The sequence below is a fragment of the Sminthopsis crassicaudata genome, chromosome 3 (assembly GCF_048593235.1).
Source record: "Sminthopsis crassicaudata isolate SCR6 chromosome 3, ASM4859323v1, whole genome shotgun sequence".
NCBI lineage: Eukaryota > Metazoa > Chordata > Mammalia > Dasyuromorphia > Dasyuridae > Sminthopsis > Sminthopsis crassicaudata.
This window is the reverse complement of record NC_133619.1, coordinates 432,405,883-432,431,494: the sequence shown is the minus strand read 5'-3', so window position 1 is coordinate 432,431,494 and position 25,612 is coordinate 432,405,883. Positions and strand designations below refer to the sequence as shown.

General features: G+C 35.6%; 1 protein-coding gene across 1 annotated transcript in view; it reads right to left on the bottom strand.

Annotated features, from left to right (window-relative positions):
- CCDC141 (coiled-coil domain containing 141) overlaps positions 1-25,612 on the bottom strand; it is a 248,914-nt gene that overhangs the window by 222,032 nt on the left and 1,270 nt on the right. Inside the window, exon 2 of the mRNA XM_074302989.1 lies at positions 20,203-20,325. Within this exon, the coding sequence (XP_074159090.1) occupies positions 20,203-20,325 (123 nt within the window). The remainder of the gene's footprint in view (positions 1-20,202; positions 20,326-25,612) is intronic.

Below are 25,612 nucleotides of genomic sequence, written 5' to 3'. Positions count from 1 at the left end.
CTATGGAATTATCCTGACGTTATCAAGTTTACTCTTTTTCTTCTATTAAATTCAAGACCTCACTTATTGTTGAGGGTCTATCCAAGAAATATTTACCAATGGATTATCTCATTGAGTTGCCCATTCAAGTAAGTCTCAATCTGGGCAAGAGGAATTCTTCATCCACTTGGTGTTTATTATGTAGATTGTTGGATCAATTCCCTTTGATAGCATGGAGTAGTCTGGGGGGAACCAGCAATATGCAGATAAGGAGCATCTGTAGTATTCATGTGGGTAATGTAGATACTAGATCACCAAAAGTGGTGAAGAATTTACAATGGCGGTTCTCTTTGGCAAAAGGTAGATTTATTTAGGGAAGAGATTACAGACAAAATGAAGGGATATAATAAACATCGGGAATAGTAAATATGAAATAGAGTGGGAGAGCATATGAAAGACAGTTTCTCAGTGGGAGCACCCCATGAGGTTGGGACATGCTCTTAGCTGGCAGGCTAAATCCTGAGAGGGACCCAGCACCCCAAAAGGGTTACCAGTAAGGAGGAGAAGTTGGGGGGGAGCATAGTGGAGTTAGGCGATATGCCACAGGGCATGGGGGAAAGACACCAAGAGGCAGAGTGCTGTGGCCCACAGGAAGGCAGTAGCCATAGAAGGGCCCATGAGTAGATTTTATAGGGAAAATAACCCAATGGACAGGAGTAGTATTTCTGACAGATAAGGTGAGACTACTCTGGGGGGGGGGAGGGTCTCAGGGTTTTAACATAGTTTGGATTTCAGATTGAAAGACCTCCCCAGGAGGGGACCATGAAGCTAAACTGATCTCTATCAGTGCCTTCTCCCAGCTTGCCTCAGGAATCAGTTTTTATCAATTCCTCTGTTAACTACACCCAACATTGAAGACCTCATCCATATCCCCCTGATACAGGGAATCCCTGGCCAATTTGGACTCTCCAGGACATCCTTCTTCTTATCACTACACAGTTTAAAAATACAGATTGCCAAGGGTGTTACCAGCATTTACATTTCTCTTTTAACTAAAACTCCTTTCTGCTTAAGGTCTCATGACCTCAAGCTTTAGCATGTCAATCAACAATTCCCTTTTCTGAAATTCCCTGAAATTCCTATTCTTCCTTCCAGTCCTTTCAGCTTAAAACTTTAATATTATCTTTGAATCTTCCTTGGTTTTATATGCTCTATAAACCAAAAAGAAAATACAATGAATGAATGTACTTTCTGAAAAACTTATTCAAAACTTGTTTTCCCAGATAATTACATCAGTATAAAAATGGTGGATGCAACTAGATGGACCCCGGAATTCATGGGGATATCTTTCTTTTATCCAAGCATAGCAGCTAAAGAATTGGTCAGGATAGGATTCTGAGGACGTAATGATACAAAGGTACATTGATCTATTCCTCTACATCTATTTACTACCCCCAGCAGAGTTTTGTGAGCTTCAGCTATTATATTATTAATGTAAAGAGCTTTTCTATCTTGAAAGACAAGCATTATACAGAATAAATAAATTCTTAAATAGTATATTGTCTTTTGGATCTGATTTATTATATATATATCACTTTTTCCTAGGAAGCTGTTTTAGTCATTAAAAGCAAGGTTCTGTTCCATAGATTTAGATCTTTGCCCAATTTACCACAGGCCCGCTATAGGAAAGGCAGTGTGATACGATGGAATGAGAGTTGTGATATTGGGAATTGAGACCTACACCAGCTCTGCTATGTACTACCTAAGAGGCAAATCATTTAACTCTGGGCCTCAGTTTTCTCATCATTGAAGTTGGACTAGATAACATCTGGGTCCTTTCTAGTCCTAAATGTAGGTACCTAGACTTTTTTATTCTTAGAGCAAAAAAGGAAGAGAGAAACAAAAGTATAACTTGTGATAAATGAATACTCAAATGGGTGGGACACCCAAATTGTTAAAGAATGTATTTTAGAATAATATTTACACTCCCAATCTCTCAACAAATATCCACTCCAATTCCCCTTATCTCTCCTTGATAATTTACACAGATCTAGTGAAAGACTATAGAGAAATCACAGAGAAAGAAAAAAAAAGTCATGAATGAAATATTTATAAAGTAGGAAATTATTTTTTAAATTTGTTAAATTATACCGAGCTCTATAAGAATGAATAAAAGATAAAAGCCAGGGATGACCAAAAAAAAAAAAAAACCATCTATTTCCTGGTTTATATATTTTTCACTTAAGTACCAAAATATACAAACCTTAATCATCAGCTAACTAATATTAAACAAAATTAATAAAGGACATTCTAATGAAACCTCTGAAGCTATTGTTAAAGTCTAAATTACTTTCTGCCTTTTTCTGTAATTATCATTATTAAGCACCATATCCATAAGAAACCCCACTGAGCAATATTGGAACAATGAATGAATGGTGCTCAACAAATTAATTACATCTCAAGTCATTAATGAAGTATATATAATAATGTTTCAAAAATCCTTAACTAAATCATTTGCCATATTGTAGAACTTTTTTTTAAACTTGCTTCTATTGCTTTTATCAAATTAACATTTTTTTCTTTTCCTACCATTTCCAAATGTTGAATATAATTTACGTGTTTCAAAGAAATTATAGTTTAAATCAAATTGCATTAAAATGAATGTTGTGACAAACAAAAAAAAATTTAATCTAAAGAAAACACTTCCTTTTCCTGTCTAATGGATTATGGTAATGGGACTTTGTAAATCCCCTTACAAGCAACATTTGCTCTTAGAAATAATTCTTCATGCCATTCTCCAACTGATAAATAGTCAGAGTATAGGAACAATTTTCAGACGAAGAAATTGAAACCATTTCTAGTTATATGAAAAGGTGCTTTAAATCACTATTGATCAGAAAAATGCAGATTAAGATAACTTTGAGGTACTACTACACATGTCTTAGATTGGCTAAGATGATAGAAAAAGATAATGATGAATATTGCAGGGGATAGGGGAAAACTGAGACACTAATACATTGTTAGTAGAGTTGTGAACTAATTCAACCATTCTGGAGAGCAATTTGGAACTATACCCAAAAGGCTATCAAACTGTGTATTCCCTTTGATTCGCCAATGTCTCTACTGAGCTTGTATCCCAAAGAGATCTTAAAGAAGAGAAAGGGACCCACATGTACAAAAATGTTTGTGGCAACCCTTTTTTAGTGTCAAGGAAATGGAAATTAAGTGGATGCTCATCAGTTGGGGAAAGGCTGAATAAGTTATGGTATATTAATGTCAGGGAATACTGTTGTTCTATAAGAAATGATCAACAGCATGATTTCAGAAAGGCGGGAGAAACTTAGATGAACTGATGCTAAGTGAAATGAGCAGAACCAGAAGATCATTATGCATGGCAACAAGAAGATTATACGATGATCAATTCTGATGGACTTGGCTCTCTTCAACAATGAGATGATTCAGGCCAATTCTAATGGTCTTGGAGACCAATGGACTAATGCGGAGAGCCATCTTCACTCAGAGAGAGGACTGTGGGCTCTGAGGGTGGATCACAAGATGGTATTTTCACTTTTTTATTGATGTTTGCTTGCATTTTGTTTTCTTTCTCATTTTTTTCTCTTTTTGATCTGATTTTCTTGTGCAGCAAGATAATTGTAGAAATATGTATAGAAGAATTGCACATGTTTTACATATATTGGATTCCTTGCCCTCTAGGGGAGGGGAGGGAGTAAGAAGAATGGAGGGAAAAAATTTGGAACACAAGGTTTTGCAAGGGTGAATATTGAAAATTATGCAGATGTTTTGAAAATGAAAAGCTTTAATAACAATAAAATAAAGAAATTATTCATCACAAAGAATGATTTTTTTTTCATATTCTCTGTCACCATGAAAAAATTGTTATAACAAAATTATTTCTTAGGCTTTAGAATTGAAAGAAAACTTTGAATTATCCTTGTTAAAACCCCTTCATTTTACAAATTAAATAATTGCACCCCAAAGAGAAGTGACTTGGTCAGGGTCATATAGAAAGAAAATAGCAGGACAAGAATTCAAACTCTAATGTTCTTTGATGATTGGATAGCATAGTTAAGCCATGAAGAGAATTTATAAGACTTAGGTAATAAGCATTTATTACTATGTTCCAGACACAATGTACTCAGAACACAAATATGAGCATTCCCTTTACCATCTTAAAAAAATGTGGTAATTCCTGCCCTCAAAGAGCTTACATTCTGAAGGGAGAAAACAACACACAAAAAATGGCAGGAAATGGGGAAAGGAAGGGAAAAGGAAAGTACCCACAGGCATATGATTGATGAAGTCTGCAAAGTTAGAAGCAGGGCCAAGAGGAGAATGAAGGTATCATTATGACAGCTCCCTCTTCTCAAAGGCTTCCTTCCCAAGTAATAAAGCCAAGAGACCTCAGTTTTAGTTTTACTATCTAGCTGTGTGACCCTGGATCAGATAGTTCCTTTTTGGGCCTCTCAATTTTCTCATCTGTAAAATGGACCTAACTTAAATGTGCAAACTTCTCCATGACATTCAAATGAAATCTGATAGAGGGTTAAAAGAGTTTCTGGGCTAATGATTTTAGATTTTAAAACCATGTTATCATTGGAATGATATTCAAAGTTAATGAATGAATTTGAAATAATTTATTTTATAGCAAAATCCTAAAAATGGAGCACAGTATACTTTGAGTATGATCAGGGACAAACCTGAGGTATATATTATTATTAATATTATCATATTAAAGCAAAGAACAGGTTTTTAGATGATTTCTGATATAAAAATAATGTTCATGAGGGCTGATTTTGAGCTTATAGCATCAAAGAAACCACCATTTATTTCTCAAGTTAATAGGGATAGCTGTGACTCTAGGAAACCACTGACTGAAAGATTAGACTGGCTACAAACACCCTGAAGTAACTTTGTTCCTCTTCTCTTTTCCCACAATCACATCATCACAATGCCAAAAATTCTCCCAAATTGGTAAGACATTGGTTTGGGCTGATTAAGACAAGAGCCCCCAGGAGGTCTATTAAAATGAATCCTAAAAATAACATTCTTAACATCAAAACTTGAGACAATGTGCAATGCAGGAAGAACATTTGAGTCAGAAGACCTGGGCTCAAGTTCAGAATATTAAATTTTACTAACTTTGTGACCCTGGACAAAACCTTTAATGTCTTTGAGACATTGGGGAAATGGAGTAATGATACTTGGAATACCAAACCAGCTAGCCAGGATTGTAAGGGAAGAGATTTCTCCCATGTGATATATAGTCTGAGGGTTTATAATCATGATTATAATAGGTAGCATCTGCATAAAAAAGTATGTGAAGGTTTGACATGTACTTTATAAATGTTGTGTGTAATAGCAATACCCTCACGAAGAACACTATGAGGTAGATGCTATTATTATTCCCATTTTACAAATGAGGTAGATGATGGCAAAAGAGATTATATGACTTGCCCAGACCATATAGTTACTATGCTTCTAAAACAGGTTTCAAACCCCAGTCTTCTCTAACTACTTGTGCAATATTGCACTAATATTTACATTTACCTCCCCACCGGGATAGATTGAGTCACAAAGATCATCTAGTTCCACCTGTTCATTTTATAGATAAGAACAGGCCAAAAAGAGTAAACTTCTTTGTCCAAGGTCACACAGTAAATAAGAGAGCCAAGATTTGGAACCAGATTCTCTGACTCCAAATTTACAGCTCCACTATGTTCCACATTCTTCACATGAGTTATAGTGACTGAGTTAGCATAGCAAATATTAGGTTGGGAAGCATAGAACTGAACCCTAAAGAAAATGACTCTGAGACTTATGCATTTGATCAATCAATCATTAAACATTCATTAGGTACCAACTATGTTCTAGTTTCTGGGGATCCAAAAAGAGACAAAAGACAGTCTCTGCTTTCAAGGAGCTCACAGTCTAATAAGGGAGTCAATATGCAAACTAATATATATGCAGCAAATTAAATACAAGATAAATAGGGAAATAAGCAACAGAGAGGAGACTTTGGAATTAAGAGGGGTTGAAGAAAGCTTCCTACAGAACATGGGATTTTAGTTAAAACTTTAAAAGAAACCAGGAGATCAGCAATCAGAGCTGAATCAGAGCAATCAGAGTGAAAGGAGTAGGAAAATAAGAGATTTGGGCAAATTCAGTTAAGTTAAAATAAAAGGCACTGGGTAGGCAAATTACTGGGCATTGGGACATCTGGAGGAAGGGCAGTTGTAAGTGAAAAAGAATCCCAGAGAAGGAAGAATATAAGACTCTTCACCCATCACTTTTCCCCTACCCCCACCACCATCCCAAAAACAATTTGTCTCCTACCTAAATCTAATTTAGAAGAGTCATTCCATTTTCAAGCAAGGTAAAGAGAAGCTCACTATTCAGTTCCCTGACCTTTCAGCATGTGCTCAGAGAGAGAGTCCAAAGAAATCAGGAAAACTAAAGGCTGACATAAAGCTGGCCCAGGTGATTTGGACAGAAGGGAAAGGAAGGGATTTGCAATGTCAGCAGCTGTATTTTCCCTGTTGTGGTTCATATATTTGTGGATACAAAGCAAATGCTGAGCTTTTGGAAAAGACCAATGTTCTCAGCTCTGAGACTTTACCTCACACCCACCAAATTGGCAAAGAAAACAGAAGAGGAAAATGACAAATGTGAACAGGGTTTCAGGAAAAACCCGCACATCAAATGCACTGTTGGTGGAGATGTGAATTGGTCCAGCCATCTTGGAAGGCTATTTGGAATTATGCCCCAAAGTCATTTAACTCTGCAGATCCTCTGACCCAGCAATATTACTGCTATGTCTATAACTCCAAAGAGATCAAATAAAGAAGAAAAGAAACTATATATACAGAAATATTTATAGTATCTTTTTTTAATAGTCAAAACTGTGAAACTATGGAGGGGTACTCACCTATCAAGGGCAAAAACAATTTATGATGTGTGAATGTAATGGAATTTTGTAGCATCATAAGAAATAAGAAAACTGGGAAGACCTCTATGAATTAATGTAAACAGAATTAAAAGAAAAAAATTATAATGGAACCATTATAAAGCAAAAGCACTTTGAAAGATTTTAGAAGTCTGATTAGAGTCAATGGCAAACCAAAAATTCAGAAATCTGAAGAGAAAACAAATCTTTATTTAAATATATAAGTAAATATGAAAGGAAAAAAAGTGCACTCTTTTTGTAATAGCAAAAATGAAGTAGATAACCATGGTTTAGGAAATAGCTGACAAAAAGGGGGTATATCAACATAATGGAATATTATTGTATAGTAGAAAGGAAGCCAACTCTGTGACTAAAAAAACCAGTGGTGCTTCTAAGGAGTAGATAATGAAATATGTGTCTTTCATTATTACAGGGAAGTGGGGGAGAATATTGTATACATTATATGTATGTATACATTATATATATATATACATATATATGTAAATATATGGGAGAGAATATTATATACATTGTTGTAATTTTTGTTAAACTCTTTTTAGTTATAATTTTAAAGCCTGTATCCAAATTTATTAATGGTTACTAACAGTGTAATAATTTCTCTCATCAAGTTAGTCACTATAATTGCATAATATTCGGAGTATTTTTGCTGTTTTCTTCCAGATACAATTTTAAAAATACATTAATAATTTTAAGAAGAATAAAGAAAACACAAGAATATAAAGAAATTCAAAAAAAAATAAAGAAAATACTTTATCAGATTCTAGGACCAAGTCTGGACTCTAGAAAAGTTTATCCTTATTAAAAATAAGCTGGAAAAGTTCACCCAGAAGTCCCAGAAACAAAAAAATTTAGCTTAGCTATTCAAATACCTGATACTTATGTTTTTTTGGGGGGGTAGAGAAAGCTGTCTCTATCCATTACTTGATAGAATTCAAGAGAGGGAAGGGAACAGTCATTTATTAAGAGCCTGCTATGTCAGGTACCATGCCAAGCACTTCATAAGTGTTATTTCATTTGATCATCACGACAACTCAGAAATAGATACAAATATTATTATCAATACCCATCTTACAGATGAAGGGACCGAGGGCAAACAGGAGGTGACTTGCTCAAGGTCACATAGCTAGTAAATTTGTGAAGTTAGATTTGAACTCAGCTCTTCCTTAGTCCAGGTCCAGAAGAGCACCACCCAATAGTTAATAAAAGGTAGATATTAAACAACAAGAACAGTAACAAAATTCTATTTGCTTAACACTACCAATGGAATACTAGCATGGAAGGAAAGTTCCTTTGGAGGGTAATTTAATCTCTCTCTATTTTTTTTCCTTTATCTTTCTTGATCTGAAACAGTCCTGTAGGTCTTTGAAGTGGGACCTTCCCCAAGGGAACTGTGCTCTGATTCCCCACAAAATTATCTGTGCTCTGCCAGAGGATGGGAATGTAGGTTGGATACCATCTTCCCCAGATAACCACTTATGTGTCTTCTCTCCAACCAAAGTACCCTTACTCTTATTCTCTCCCTTTCCCCCACTTTAGCCTTCTCTTTCCTGTACTCAGCCTCCCCACTTCTGAGTCAGACATTGACCTCTCTGAGCATTTATAACTTAAATACCAGCCTACCACAATGGCAGCTGCACAAGCGTTCCTGGGAAAATTCTACAGCCCACCCCATCCACCCCTGCTCTCCAGAGCTCCTTGTGGATCAGAGGGCAAGCTCTGCCCTGTGGATTTAGGGACCAGTAAGAAGGTTTGTCTGCCTTCTTGTGCTATGGGGCAGGGCAGAGGGAGCGGTGCAGGAGGAGCAAGCATAGATGAGCTAGGACAGACTGAAGATCTTATTAAATTATTCTGCCCAAAGCTACCCCTCTTCAGAACTTCCTTATTGCCTTTGAGAAGTCCTCTATCCACCCAGTCACCCAAGTGTGCCATGATGCCGTCTTCCCCTCCATATCTTTCGCCTTTCTTGAATGAAGCATAATGTTAAGTGCTTAGCACAGTTCCTGGCCCATGGTAGATGCTTAACAAATGCTTATTTCCCTTTCCTTTCTGCCTTCGTGTCTCTACTGTATAGCACAGTGCCTGGCACATAGTAGGACTTCACAGTTATTGGCTAACTGGCTGCAATTTTTAGGCTGCCCATGTTTTAATTCTTATTCTCACCATTCCCACCTCCCACCCCCTTAGTTTCTATTCATATATTCTCTGAATGGCTCTTTTTTCTTGCTCAAAAATCATCTCTAGACATAAATATGTCACAGCCTCCTTACACCCATTGTGTCTTTCAACATTGCCCTTTTGAGTCACCATGAATATTTTGTTCTCAGAACTACAGAGCTTCCTTAATCATTCAGAAGCCAACTAATATACCGGAGGGTTATTCAAGATTCTCGTTCTCCCTTTGCTCTTGCAGCCTGCCTTTTGGCTATTTCACTGCTTGCAGATCTCTCTCACGAGGTGGACTGGGGAAATAAAAACTTAGATCCATTAATTTTGCTGCTTATTATTAGCCTTCCTTTAAGAATCTGACTTCCTGCTAGTGTAGTCTCTCTCTCCACCCTCATTGCATTCCTAGACCATCAATGAAAGGCCTGGGGCTTTGAAATACAGTCCTCTGGAAGCCAGGTCTTCACAGACATGCTACCTTGGCTCCATCTGAATTACCACTACATTCTCAGACTAATTGACCTCATACCCTGGGGAAGGTCCCTAACAAAGGGTAAAACTCCAACTGATCCACAAAACTGCAACTGTGCCCTTTTCTACCCACCACTGATTTCCATTAGTTCTTTTCATTGCTAAATTCTATTTAATGCTATGCTTATAGCTCATATATGCTTAATGAAAGTCTCCAATAGTGATAGGAATTGTTCTTTTTCCTTAAATACTCTACCAACTTTCCATCTACTCTGTATGTACTTATTTTTTCACATTTCCTTAACTAGAATGAAAGCTCATTGAGGGCAAGGGCTGTTTTCGCCTCCCTTCTAGCACTTAGCACAGAGCCTGGCATATGGTAAACCCTAAACAAAAGCTTTCTGTTGGCTTGATTGATTGGCAGGGTACAATTATTCACCAAATATTTTAACTGGGTTGGTTTGTTTGTTTTTTTTTTTGCCTTTGGCAGCCAGCAGACCGTTCATGTAACACAATTTATTTAGCCATTCTTCAGGTAATGGACATCTGCTTTCTTTCCAGATTGCTACTATCTCAAATAAGTTGTGACTATTTAAGTGACTATAGGGTGGGCCTAAGGACATGAGAGTCTCTGGGAGATGGGGAATTTGCAAAAGACTGTTATAAAAACAGAGTGAATAAAAGAATCTCTCTCACTTTCACCTATCATGGTAGCCACTGTCTGAAGCCAACCAGCAGAATAGTTAGCATCCGTTTAATCAGGTATTAAGCATACATTTACAAAAACCCTTTATTTGTGATGGCTGTCTAGACAACAATGCGACTTTCTAGGTTGCAAACCCAGAAACAATTTAAATCAAAAGTGCTTTGATTGATTTGAACAAGGTCCAAAATAGGTAAAATTACAGCTTTACTTTGGTTTCCTTTGAAATTCTATTTATTTATTCTGAGATGTTCATAGGCTTCACCAGATTGCTAAAGCAGATCATTAATACAGGAAGGATCAGAACTATTCATCTAAATAAAGGAAATACCCAAATTAGGCTTTTTCTGGAATTATTAATCTAGGGTCCATTATCTTGTTTTTTAAAAATATTTTGATAACTGTTTCAATATAATTGGTTTCCTTTATTACCCCATGCTCTTTATTTTATGCATTCAAAAATGTTGCCCCACTTACATCCCAAAGAGATCTTAAAGAAGGGAAAGGGACCTGTATGTGCAAGAATGTTTGTGGCAGCTTTCTTTGTAGTGGCCAGAAACTGGAAACTGAGTGGATGCCCATCAATTGGAGAATGGCTGAATAAATTGTGGTATATGAATATTATGGAATATTATTGTTCTGTAAGAAATGACCAACAGGATGATTTCAGAAAGGCCTGGAGAGACTTACATGAACTGATGCTGAGTGAAATGAGCAGAACCAGAGATCATTGTATACTTCAACAACAATACTATATGATGATCAATTCTGATGGACGTCACCATTTTCAACAATGAGATAAACCAAATCAATTCCAATAAGAGCATTGGACTAGCTACACCCAGCAAAAGAACTCTGGGAGATGACTGTGAACCACTACATAGAATTTCCAATCCCTCTATTTTTGTCCACCTTCATTTTAGATTTCCTTTACAGGCTAATTGTATGCTATCTCTAAGTCCGATTCTTTTTGTACAGCAAAACAACTGTTTGGACATGTATACATATATTGTATTTAATTTATAATTTAACATATTTAACATGTATTGGTCAACCTGCCATCTGGAGGGGGGGAAAGAGGGGAAAAATTAGAACAAAAGGTTTGGCAATTGTCAATGTTGTAAAATTACCCATGCATATATCTGGTAAATAAAAACTATTTTAAAAAATGTTGCCCCAGAAGCAATTGGTAGACTTTGCCGTTATCAGAGGGATCCAAAACAGAAAAAAAGGTAAAGAACACTCATAATGATAAGATATGGAGAGTGATAAAACACAGGAATGGCATCCTATAGCCTGCCTTTTACAGAACCATCTCAAGTCACTGCTGCTAGAAAGGAGAGCTTATTCTCATTCAATAAAAGTTCTTTTTACTGCTGAATTATAGTTCTCACTGCCCTGGTACTCCCATAATTCACTCTCAGGACTTTCATGTGCTACATAGTCAGCCCCTTTTTTATGCTTTGTCATTTCAGTTGTAATCAACTCTTCAAAACCCCATTTGAAGTTTTCTTGGGGGGGGTGATTGGAATGGTTTACCATTTCCTTCTAATGGAAAGGAACTCATTTTACAGATGAGGGAACTGAGGCAAACATGTTCAAGTGACTTGTTCAGAGTCACCAAGCCAGTAAATGGCTGAGGACAGATTTGAACTCAGAAAAATGTCTTTCTGACTCTAGGACTGACACTCTATGCACTTCACCACTTTGCTGCCTGTCCCCCTTTTTGCTCCAGTGTTTTTATTTGACTACTGAAAAAATCAGTGCGAAACAAGGCAAGCACCTTTCCCAGCCAGAACTTTATGTACAGATTATTATTAAGCAGATATTGATAGATGGATAGATAGATAGATAGATAGATAGATAGATAGATAGATAGATAGAGATCATGTCCCGTGGAGCATCATAATAACCTATGGGTCAAAACTTCCAATATAACTAAACTAACAAATGAGTATTAGTTCATTTCCCCTAACACCATTGCAAAGGATTTTTGTCATATTAGAAATAAACACATCCAAAGAGATCCTTTAAAATATATGAAGATATAATTTAAAACATGGAGCTTTGCACTATTCATAAACACTCCTACGTGAAGGACCTCAGATAACCTGCACCAAAAATATCTCTCTTTGAAATGGGTATCTTTTATCAGAACACTTAAAATCAAAGAATCTTGGTCACTTAGCTTTGCTATTAGTATATTTAGACTATTTATAGTACACTCCAAAATAAGTCAATATCAGAAGGACTAAAATAAACCTTTATTGTGCTAGAGATCTGGTGAGAGCCAAAGAACCACAATATAAAATGTTGGTTAAGTCAGACAAGTAACAGGAGTCTATTCTGAAAGGCTTCTCAGGGACACCTAAGCATACAGATGGGACTACGCTGGCTAATAGTGGTCCTCTGCTCTTTCCTTCATTTTTTTTTTGGATGACAGAAATGCATGTTACTTACCACCTGTGTGATTTTGGACAAATTATTTAACCTATCTGGGGCTGTTTCCTTATTTGTAATGGGAGAGAGTATGACTGGCAAATGTCTAAAGTCCCTTCCCTTTCCAGGTCTTTTTTTCTATGAACACTGCAATATTCAAGAGAATGATCTTTTCCTGCAAGTATAGGACATCTCAAAGTTAGAATAGAGTGCAAATGTCATAAGGATAGGCACTATTTCCAATTTTGTGAGTGTCTTTGTAACCCCATGCCCTAGGAGAGTGCTTTGAAGTAAATGAACTTTTAACAAATGCTTGTTGAAATCAAATAACTTGATGGTACTTTGATTCTTTGTTGTTGTTGTTCAAAACAGTGTTATGTGATTCCCAAGGACTTATGATGAGCAGGACTATCCATCTCCAGAGAAAAGAACTGAGGGAGTCTGAATGCAGAAAGAAGCATATTTTTTCTTTTTTTTTAATTGTTATTTATTTATTTATTTATTTTGGTGTTTATTTTCCTTCACAGCATGAGTAATATGGACATGTATTTTGCATTGCTGCACATGTATAACCTATATCAAATTGCTTGCCTTCTCAGTAGGGGGAGCAAGGAAGGAGAATTTGGAACACAAAAATTTTAAACATACTTTAAGAATTATTTTTACATATAAGTTGGGGAAAATTAAATATTAATCCAAAAAGTGCCATTTTTTTAAAAAGTCAGTACGAGTCTATCTAGATGGAATCTATAGACCCAAGGGAATAAGTATTTATTAAACACCTACTGTGTGTCAGGCATCATATCAAATGCTGTACAGATACTATCTGCATCAGTTCTTCAAGTTTCTGGGTTGTTCCTTGTTAGCTGAGGGCATAGTTTGCTTGCTTTAGATCTTCTGATCATTTTCCCCTAATTCTCCTTTTTCACCATGAATAATTTGAGTATAAGAGTAGCATGATGAGGTGGATATAGATTCAGAGTTGGCCTTGAAGGCAGGAGAAAGGGTCTGAATTCAAGTCTCATTTCTGACATAAACTATCTCTGGGCAAATTGTTTAACCTCTTAGACAACTCTCTAGAATTATATTTTATATAGAAGATGACGGTGACCTGACTGCCTTACTTAATTGTGAGTTCTTTATATTAATGAAATCAAAGGTCTTAAAAAAATTCTAATTTCAGCTTTTTTTCTTCTTTGTATTTTTAGTTAGATTTGATTAAAATTTTAAAAATTTTTCTAACTGACTTTCCTGCCCAATTCAACATTGAGATTACTCAGAGATTTACTATGAACCTAATAACTATAAATTTATTTTTCCTTTTGAATAGTATGACACTTTTACATTTATCCTCACACTATTCCTGTGAGGAACCATTTTTATTATCATCATTTTTCAAATAGAAAACCTGAAACAAGCAGGATTTAAATGCTCCATTCAAATCAGAGGCAAATTTACCATTAGATATTATACTTTTCCAAATCCAATCTAAGTGATTTTTATGTAATTAGGCCAAATTGAAATTCCATAATGATTTGGCCTGCAATATCTCCCTACCTTCTATCTTCTACCTCCCAAAACATCACCAGCACATAATCAATAAAATCATATTCCTCTTCAATATTTCAGGCTATCCATTTCTAACTCTGAACAGAGAAGGTAGTGGGTAGACAATGGAAATTTCCTTCCAGATGTTCTTTTTAAGGAAGTTAGGCAGCTACCTCATCATTTCCAACTAGCCTCACTCCTTTGGACTTTGTCATGCTTGGGGGCACCTTCCCCATGACTTTTCAACTTATTTATGTATTATCTTCACCCATTACATTGTAAGCTCCCTGAGGGCAGGATCTGCCTTTTGCTTTTCTTGGTATCCTTAGTACTTAGTTCAGTGCCAACCACATATATTTTCACTTAATGTTTATTGAATGATTGACACAATTACCAAAGGAATCTGTATAAAATACCCACAACTCTGATAACATTTCCAATTTTAAAAATTTTAGTGGCTCCTTCTTGTCTCCTGAATAAAGAAAAATCCCTGAGCCTGGTATTTAGGAATCTTTTCCATCTATTTCCAATTGCCTTTACAACATCATGACACATCTTGCCTTCATGCACTCTGTATTCCAGCAAGCTGCCTCTGCCTTTTTTATTATCCTCCTCTGAGTTTCTTCCCCTCCATATTTTCCCCCATCCCTGTTCCTGAAAGAGATTCTTCCTTTCCTTTGTTGATGGTCACTTGGTGAAATCCTTTTCTTCTGTTTAGGCCCAGCTCAGATGCCTCATCTCCCATGAAACTTTCCTGGATTTTCCTCTTCCCTCCCTTCACCTCACCTCATCTGGAAGTGATTCCCCCTTCTTACTTTGTTTTCTCTCTTGAACCATTCCTTTGCCCTTATTACATTCCATTTTTTATCATATGTATTGGTACAAATCTTACATTCCTTATTAGACTGAAGAATGAATGAATGGCAAGTTTCTGAAGTGTAAAAACTATATTTTCTGGTTGGCATATAATAGCTACTCAATGAATGTTTGTTAACTTGAATGTGTAAATAAGTGTGAATGTTGGGACTATTAAATATTATTTCTTTATTAAACATAGTTCAAACACAGTTTTTACATATTCTAAATTAAATTACTTCCTCTCTGTACAAATACAACTCTTTCCTGTATCCACACCTTTTTTCTCATCATTTCTGAATATCCTCTTCCCTACCTCCCTCTCTTTCCCTCTGTGCAATAGAGATGGATTTTAATCTGGATTAAATCCATTTTAATCTAGATTTGAATACTTTTAAATATAGTTCTGGCTGCATTCAGAAATATTAAGGGTTCCATGTGGCCCATCTAAACCCTTAGCAGTGGTCCCTTTCTCTCTCCATTCCTGTCTCTTAGTTTCTCCCTTTCTGTCTCCCTGTCTCTACTTTCTGAAATCCTATCCATCTTTTAAAACTCAGCTCAAATGCCACTTCCTATATGAAACCTTGTCTATTTCCTCAGACATGACCTATTTCTCTTCAGTCATCACGTGGCAGCTAGTTTATGCATTTATTTTGCATTTTGTATCATATTTTCTGTATATTTTAGCTCCTCCCTCACTACTAGATTTTTAAGTTCTTTGAAGGTGACATCATACCTTTTCTTTAAATCTCCTAAAGAATCTAACATAATTTTAGCTCATAGAAGGCACTTAATAAGTTTGTCCAATGAAATATTTTTAGTTGATTATAGCCAATATGATAATTAAATATTGAAAACTGAACAACTGAAAATGAATACCACATAAGAGACAATGGAAATACTCGTGAGGATTATAAGAAAACTATAAGATTTAAAGAATTAAAAATTCCTAAGAAACAAAGAAGCAAAAGATGTCATCATGGAATTGTCTTTCCCTGTCTATTGGCTCCTTCCCTGATGCCTAAGAGCACTTCTAGGTCTCCTCCATCCTCAAAACAAACAAAAAGTCTAACAGCCCTCACAGGATTCTAACATTCTTAATATCTACCTTCCTTTTGTTCTTCTCTATTGAACTCCCTGAAAATTCTATGTATATTCCTTGTGCCCATTTCCTCCCTTCTGACTAGCTTCTAAACCAGGGATGTGAAGCTCAAATAGCAGAAGGGTCTGTACATAAGGATCCCTGTGGACAGATTATTGTCTTAGAAAATATTTATGTTTTTATTGTATTTTTATTTATTTTGTTAAATGTTTTCCGGTTCCACTTTATTCTGGTTCTGACTGTACTTGGGGAACCGTGGGCTCTATGTGACCCTTCCAAACCCTCAGCAGGGTGGCTTCTGACTTTATCTCCAGTTATTATATTTTTTCATTGCCAAATCAAATGGCCTTTTATCATTTTGTTTGTTAAATCCTCATCTACGACATTCCCGTTAACCATGCATGTCCCAAAAGCATTCTTCTTCTCTCTTCCCTCTATATATCTCACTTAGTGCTATCATTTCCTATGGGTACAGTAAGTCTCTCTATGAAGATAACTCTCAAATCTATATACTCAATCCTGGTCTCTCCTGAATTCCCATCCTACCTCACAAATACCTATTTGACATTTAATTCAAATAAAGGACTCCCCACAAGCATCTCAAGCTCAATGTGCCCAAAACCTAACTCATTTTCTTTCTCTCCAAACCCTTCCCTCTTCCAAACTTCTCTATTATTACTAAAGACACTGCCATCTTCAAGTCAGTTACTCTCACCACCTCATCAGCCTGAATTGCTCACTCTCATTTACACAACTTAACTAACATATTTAGCTAACCTATTGTGAAATCTTGATGTTTCACCTTCATATCTTTATTATTTGTCTCCTTATCCCCATTCCTACAGCCAACACCTTAGTTCAAGCTCTTATCACCTCTCTTTTTCCACTACTACTGCAATATCCATCTAACTGTTTGCTTTCCCACACCCACCTCCACTTTCTACCCACTCCAATACACCCTCTCTCTGCTCAGTTGCCAAAATGGCTTTTTTTAAAGCACAATTGTGATTGTACATTCTTCTACTCAATACCAGTCCTCCCTCCTACCTCCAGGTTAAAATATAAACTCTTCTTTTTGGCAATTTAACTCTTCACAGCCTAGCCCTTTTCTATTTTTCTTGGTTTCTTGTGCTCTTTTCTTCTCTGAACATTCTGTAATTCAGCTACATTGGCCCATTTGCTGTTCCTTGCACAAGATACAGTAAGCTCTTAAATACAAATTCTGATTATCTTTACTTAATCCTTACCATTAATCTCTAGAGAGACTTTGATGCTGATAAGATGGCAGATGGACAGAACAGTGGATAGAACCCTGAGCCTGGAATCAGGCAGGTCTGCATATAAATCTCATTTTAGACAATTACTGACTCTGAGCCTGAGACAATGCAATCTCTGTCAGATTCACTTTCCTCAGCTATAAAATGAGGAAAATAATAACTAATTCCTAGGGTTGTTACAAAGATCAAATGAGATAATATTTGTATCTGTAATATAGTTTTGTTGTTCAGTCATTCTTGATACTTCATGACACCATTTGGGGTTTTCATGGAAGAGATACAGGAGTGTTTTGCCATTTCCTTCTCCAACTCAATTTGCAGATGAGAAAACTGAGGTAAATAGGGTCAAGTGACTTGCCTAGGCTCCCACAACTAATAAGGGTCTGGAACCAGATGTGAACTCAGAAAATAAGTCTTCCTGACTCCAAGCCCAGCACTATTTACTACACTATTTAGTTGACATATACTAGATGCTTTTTAAAGGCTTGTTTCCTTCTTACAATAATTCTTTACTCCTTGATATTATTTTCTCTCTAGGTTTTCATGATCCTGCTTTCTCCTGGTTCTCACTTTAGCGGAGTGTTTAAATGCTTCTTCTCAGTCTCCTTTGATAGATTGTTATCTAGTGCAAGTCCAATAACTATTGGTCTCAAGGCCCTGTCCTGACTCTCTTGTCTTAGATATCTATAACCTTGTTCCCATCAGGGTAATAGCCTAACCAAGGAATAAATTTGGGAATCCCAACAGCCTTGCCCTTGCCATGGGAATTATGACTATAGAATTCTAAACTTTGAAGAGAATTTATAGATTATTTCAGCCCGGAGTTCCCAATATTTTTTATGCTGAAGAGATGAGTGCTCCTTTCCTGTAACATAGCAATTGATAGAAATGGAAAAAAAAATTAGAGTGAAATGAGGTTTGGAACTAGGAGAAAGTACTAATGGAAAGTTCTGAAATCAAGAGAGGGGGAAGGATGCTGGTCTGGAAGGTCTGCTGATGATGAGGCTTTTACCCTGGAGTCATTTCTAGTGACCATCAGACATTTCAGCTTTGGTATTACATTGCAATAATCCAGAAATGCCTTCGTGCTATAAGAATGAGAGAGAGAAAACTCAGACTCTGCCCCCATTTCAAAGGCTTGTGGCTATAGACAAATCTTTGGGCCCAAAAACATGAATTCAATTAAGTTTAGACCCTGATCTACCTACACCAGTCCAATGCCTTCATTTTATAGGTGGGAGTTCCAGCAACATTGAATACTTCTTCATTAAGTGAGTAACATATCTGAGACCTGATAACCAATTCAAATTCACAATGGAATTTGAAATGACACAAACACATTATATATCTCCTAGTGCAAAGGTGTGACTGAATAAAAATAAGTTCTACATATTTTGTTTGTTGTTTTTTTGTGGACCAAGTACTTTGAAACCAGAATGTTTAAAGACATTTCTGGATTTAAATTTGCAGGGGTATGCTAGGTCCAGCTTTTGCTGGGGAAGTGTCAAATGATAGCTGTTCAGTGAGCATTCCCACCATTGAAAATGCTACAAATCAGGGTTTGGTTTATAATAAAAATTATTATTATGGTGATTGTCTAGACCTAAGAAAGTGATGGAGAAAATGTTAATAATGCATATTAAACTTAAAAGTATCTTGTGGGTAAAATGCTGGAATTTCCCTCCCTAGAGAACTGATTGTTAAACATTTGCAAGCACATTCCTAGTTGAAAGGTAGACATTTGAACCTGGGTGGGAGAGGGTTCACTAGTTGAGGAGGAGGACAATAGTTGAGGTATCCTTTCTTGAATTAATTCTACCCTTAGATGATAATAAGTATATCTTTTTTGTTGTTTTTGTCTTATGCTAGATGCAGATATTCATAAATCATCTTTGCTCACAACTATTATACAACTAGAACTTCTTAGGCCAAAATCTGCAGGAAACAGAAATTTGATGGAAAAAATAGAGTATTACATACCCATCAAGTCTTTTAAACCCACATTCAAGTCTTTGTTTCTAAGACTTTCATTTTTTGAACATTACCATCATTACTAGACTATTCAAACCATCTTTGCTTGTAATTTTAAATCCTTATCAAAATAACCCACAACAAAATTAAAAACAAACATACTAGAAAAGCAGGCTAGATTTTATTAGACATATTATTAATTTTCCACTTACATCTAATGCTAGAAAAGTCATCAGATCTTTTCTCTAAAACATCAAACTAAATAAAAACCCTGAAATTTCCTGGCAAAGCAGATGCTGCTTCCCATGTTAGATTCAGGTCTGTTATAGTTTTTAGGTTGCTGTTGTTATGACCTGATAGTAATGCATGAGATGCAATGAAATGATAGAATATTTTTACTGATGCTACCAGAAAATAATGGCCTATTTCTCCACAGTGAAAGTGTTATGTAGTTTCATATTTTCTATCACATTATTTCTATAAAGGTTGACAGTATTTTACTTGTTTTCTGAATCCTGGAATTTATTAGTAAGCTAACTTGACCATTTCTTGGATTCCTTTTCTGAGGCCACGTTAAAGTGATCTCTGACACCATGACTTGGAAATGGAATGGGAGAACAGGGCAAAGGAGTTAATGGAGGAATCATATGTTTAAATCCCACTTCTTTCTGCTCTTCTTTGATTGTCTGCCGCCATATTGACTCCTTACCTTGAGTTTGGTCAGGAGGAGTTCATGATCCTCAAGTAGCTTCTTGGTCTCATCTTGATTGCTGCCAATTTCCAGAAGGTTGGGACAGGATTCAGCCAGCTGCAGTTGTACCCATTTTCCACTCTGTAAGTAAAAACAAAAAACAAAACCCAATTTATTTAGGTTCTACCTGTTTTTTCCTCCTCACCTTATATTTCTCTCTCTCTCTCTCTCTCTCTCTCTCTCTCTCTCTCTCTCTCTCTCTCTCTCTCTCTCTCTCTCTCTCTCTGTCTCTCTCCTCTCTCTCTCCCTCCCTCTCTCTCTCTCTCTCTCTCTCTCTCTCTCTCTCTCTCTCTCTCTCTCTCTCTCTCTCTCTCTCTCTCTCTCTCTCCCTCTCTCTCTCTCACACACACATTAAGATGACTGATTTTGTTTTTCAAATCTTAGGCAATGCCTATCTCCCAGGGTAGTTGGGAAGCTCAGATGAGATAATATGGATAGCATTTTGCAAATTTTGAAGTCCAGTCTAATATGAAAGTAGATGATTGCTTTTATTATGCTACATAGCCTTCCATTTAAGAATAACCAATATAACCCCCAAAATACTTACAAGTAGATGAATGAGAGAAGTTGGCTATTATTTGCTAAAAAGCAAGAGATTAAAGTTCACCATATCTAAATTTTCTAGGGACACACTTGGCTAGTTCAAATAAAATGAGATCATAGAATTAGAGTTAGAAGAAACCTTGGAAATCATCTTGTCCTATCCTTTCATTTTACAGAAGAAGGACACAGGATCCAATTGACATAAATTCATTTTATATACAATTTTTGCTGCTCACATTTATTACCAAAAAAATAAAGAACACCAATGTACCAGTTGTGTTACAGGATACTCACACAGCTGCTGGAAATTTAAAATTCAAACATCTAAATAATCCCAGATAAGGAGTTTGCTTGCTTTCCTTATCCCTAATTGTAGTAGTATTGAGCCAGTCATGTCACATATTTTGGTTTTTCATAAGCATTCTTTTAGTCTTCTTCAATTATTCTCTTAACTGATTCATAATTGCGTGACTGAGCAAGCCATAATAAGGGAAAGTTGGGAACAAACATCTACTAAAGAGGTTACTGTATGCCAGATGCTTTACATAGATCTCATTGTATCCTCACAACAACCCTGTGGGTGTAGGTAGGTGTAATTAGTACCCCCATTTGAACAGTTGAGACTGACATTCAGAAGTTAAGTGAAATGCTTAGGATCACATAGCTAGAAAGTGTTTGAGGTGATATTTAAACTCCAAACCTCTAAACGGTGGAGAGGGGATAGAAAGGAAGCAAAAGATGTAGTTCTTCCCCTTATGAAGTTTATCATCCATTTGAGGAATGATGCACTTCAATCACAAATAAAGTAGAGAACAACAAAAAAGCAAGGCTACTTTTGAACAAGTTAATGATAAGGTGACTTTGTGAGACATTGAGATACAATAAAACAAAAAGAAAGAAAAAGAAAAATAGAAAAATAGAAAAAATGTGAAATATCTCATTGGAAAAAACAACTGATCTGGAAAATAGATGCAGGAAAGATAATTTTAAAGTTATTGATCTATCTGAAAGTCATGATCAAAAAAGGAACTTGGACATCATCTTTCAGAAATTATCAAGGAAATTGTCCTAAAATTCTAGAACCAGAAGATAAAATAAAAATTGAAAGAATCCACTGGTCATTTCCTGAAAAAGATCCCAAAATGAAAACTCCCAGGAATATTATAGCCAAATTCTGGAATTCCCAGGTCAAGGAGAAAATATTGTAAGCATCCAGAAAGAAACAATTCAAGTACAGTGGAGCCACAGTAAGGATAACACAAGATTTAGTAGCTTCTACATTACAGGACCTAATAGCTTGGAATAAGATATTCTAGAGAGCAAAGAAGCTAGCATTGCAACCAAGAATCACCTGCTCAGCAAAACTGAGTATAATCCTTCAAAGGAAAAAGATGGTTATTCAATAAGAGAGAGGATTTTCAAGCATTTGTGATGAAAAGATCAGAGCTAAATGGAAAATCTGATTTTCAAATACAGGACTCTGGAGAAGCATAAGGAGGTAATCTAGGAAACTGATATCATAAGGAACTCAATAAAGTTTATCTGTTTACATTCCTACATGGGAGAATGATATTTGTTACTTATTAGAATGTTCTCATTATTATGGCAGTTAAAAGTTAGATAGAGAACATAGGTAGGTATGATTTGAGTATGAAAGGATAATATCTTTTTTTTTTAAAAAATGAGGAAATTAAAAGGTGAGAAAGGAATGTTCTGGGAGAAAAGGAAAGGGAGAAGTTCAATGGTACAAATTATCTGCCATAAAAAAAAGACACACATAAAGTACAGTAGAGAGGAAGAGGAGGAGGAAAGGGTAGTGACTGAACTTTACTCTCATCAGAATTGGCTCAAGTAGGAAATAACATACATATTCAATAAGGGTATAAAAATGTATCTTACTCTACAGGGAAATAGTGGGACTGGGATATGAGAAACAGAGGAGGGTGATAAAAGAGGGGCAGATTTGGAGAGTGAGTGATCAGTAACAAAACACTTTTGAGGAGGAACAGGGTGAAAAGAGAGAGAGAATAAATGGGGGAAAATACAAGTAGCAATAGTAATTGTAAAAAACAAACAAACAAACAAAAAACATGAAGCAAGTTTCAATAATAATGCCTCATTTCTCAAACACAAGGGAAGTCTTATAAAAAATAAGACCCATGCCCCAATTGATAAATAATCAAAATATATGCAAATTCATGAATATCTTTTGACCTAACAACACCACTACTAGGTATGAATACCAAAAGAGATTCTGGGAAATGGGGGTGGGATGGGACACAAAACAAAACAAAACCAAAAAAAATGAAAATGACCTAAGTGTTCAAAACATATTCATAGCAGCCTTCTTTTCAGGCAAAAAAAAAAAAAAATTAGAAATTAAGGGGATACCCATCAATTGGGTAATGGCTCAATAAATTGTGACATGTGTTTATGACAGAATATTATTGTTCTCTGAGAAATGATGAGCAGGATGCTCTCAGGGAAAAAAAATCATGGTGAGTCCTCCATGAACAAAGTGAAATATATACACAAAGTATATACAAAGTAATAACAATGACTATTGTCATTTGCTATCCTCTATAGTACAATCATCTACAACTACTCTGAAGGACTTATAAAAAATCTTATTCATATCCAGAGAAGGAACTGATTATGTCTGAATACAGATTGAAGCACATTCTATTTCTCGCATTCTCTCTCTCTTTATAATTTAATTTTTCTTGAAGATTTTTATTTTTATTAGGGTGTGAGATCTAGGCTTTCTTTCACAACTTGAATTTTATAGAAACGTTTTAATTTCACATGTGCCTTTTTAATTGTGGGTGGATACGGGAGATAATCTAGAACTCAAAAACCTTAAAAAACAAATAAAAACATTGTTTTGAATATAACTGGGGGAAATATTAAATATATGAATATTTTTTAAAAAGCAACTTTCCTTGAAACATATTTCTCTGCCTATTAGACCAATCACCTGTAGTTTACTATCACTCATACTCAAGTCAAAGCAAAAGCTCAGAAAACATCAGTTACCCTATTATAGACTGCCTCTTTCCCTACCATTAATCTAAGGTACCTTTGCAGAGATTATTAATCATTTCCTTGCTTTTCACATAAGTTTGTATTTTGCTACATTTTGTATTTCCTACCTTTTGTCTTGATTCTCTTCTCATAGTTTAAGCATCTTGAGGGCTTCTTGCTTCTCTTTTTATTGCAAGTAAGTGTGCAGAAGGCACTCAATAAGTATGATAGAAATATATTTTTCATGAATACAATTTCAGGTTCATCTTCCTTTTTCCTTCCTTCATTTTTCATATCAAACTTTTTCCAATGCAACTTTTTCTCTACAAAATCTTTAAATTTATTCGAATCCTTATTATTAATTTCTAGAGCAAAATCATTCTGTCCAGAGAATGTTTTGTCTGCTTATGGAAATGTCAACATCCACAAAATGGGTGTTTGTGCAATACTATACACCTTGTTAGCTTCTTCTTAATCAGTATTAAATAATCACATAGTCTTTCCATAAAACCACACAAACTAGCCAAGGGCTAAGCTAAGCTGTGTTTGAAATGAAAGAGATAGGATACTTGGAAAAGTAGGACAAAAAATGGAGATATAGGGGAAATTTTTGTTTAATATAATTGAAGTCATGTTCCATTATTTTTATCTATGGCCTTGACTGCTGAACTAAGACTGAGAATGAAGCAAAAAGGGGATTAAACCAACTGATTTTTCTATTATTCTAAAGGGAAATACCATTTCTCCATTTTTATTGAGAAGTTTTTAGCATCCATCACACCTGCCATGTAAACATTGTCCAGCTGCTCTGTGCCTGTCTTTTCCTTGACCTCCCCTCTATCTCCTCCCTCATTCTGTTTCCTTGAAGGAATCACTTTTTAAAGAATCAGCAACTGAGAAAACAAAGCAGCAACCCATAGGCAGGTGGGCATGGAAAAGTGAATTCCTAAAGAGAAATGAGAGAGGAAATGTGCCTTTTTCTGAGAATATAATTAATATAATAATATTATATGTGATATATTATAAAATAATAGTAAATGAATATATTAAATAGCAACACAATAATAAAGTTAATTATAATTTTGTTATAATAATTTTTTCTGGAATATAATTAAGAAGTACATACACTTTTTTCCACACAGAAATTTCTGAATTTGGATTTTCTCCTTTCAAAAGTTTCCAGAGCAGCAGCAGAAGATTGTTTGATGTGAAGGTGGTGTTAAGGTCAATTCAATTCAATTCAATACTATAAATATTTATGGCAAGAAAAACCTAGATACAGTTCTAGAAAAAATATTTCCATAGTTTGGAATATAATTTGAAAGTTTCCATTTTTTTTTTAAAGAAATCAGCCTATGATTTCTTAGAATATATTCTCTGATTGGCATTCTCTTGTCTTCTCTGAGGATGCTACTTATTTGGGGGCATGAATAGCTAGAGAAAAGGCAATGATGAAAAAAAAAATTTATTTGCCTACCTCCCTGTCTGGCACTAAATTTATAAGTCTCAAAGCATCATCAAGTCACATGCACATTATAAAATCTTGCTACTTTAGTATCAGGCTTATTTCTCATCTCATCTTATCTCCCTGAGACAGAATCTTTGGTAAGAGAGAGATAGAACACAGTCCTGTGTGTTCAGAGACCAAATGTAATAGCAACAACAAGAAGAAATGCACCTATGTAGAAATACTTTTCAGTTTTTTTGTTTTGAAGCATTTTTCTCTGTCTAGTTATGATTTCTTCTCTATGAGTTTGCATGTTATTGTACCAAAAACAGCAACAAAGTTCAATGAAATAGA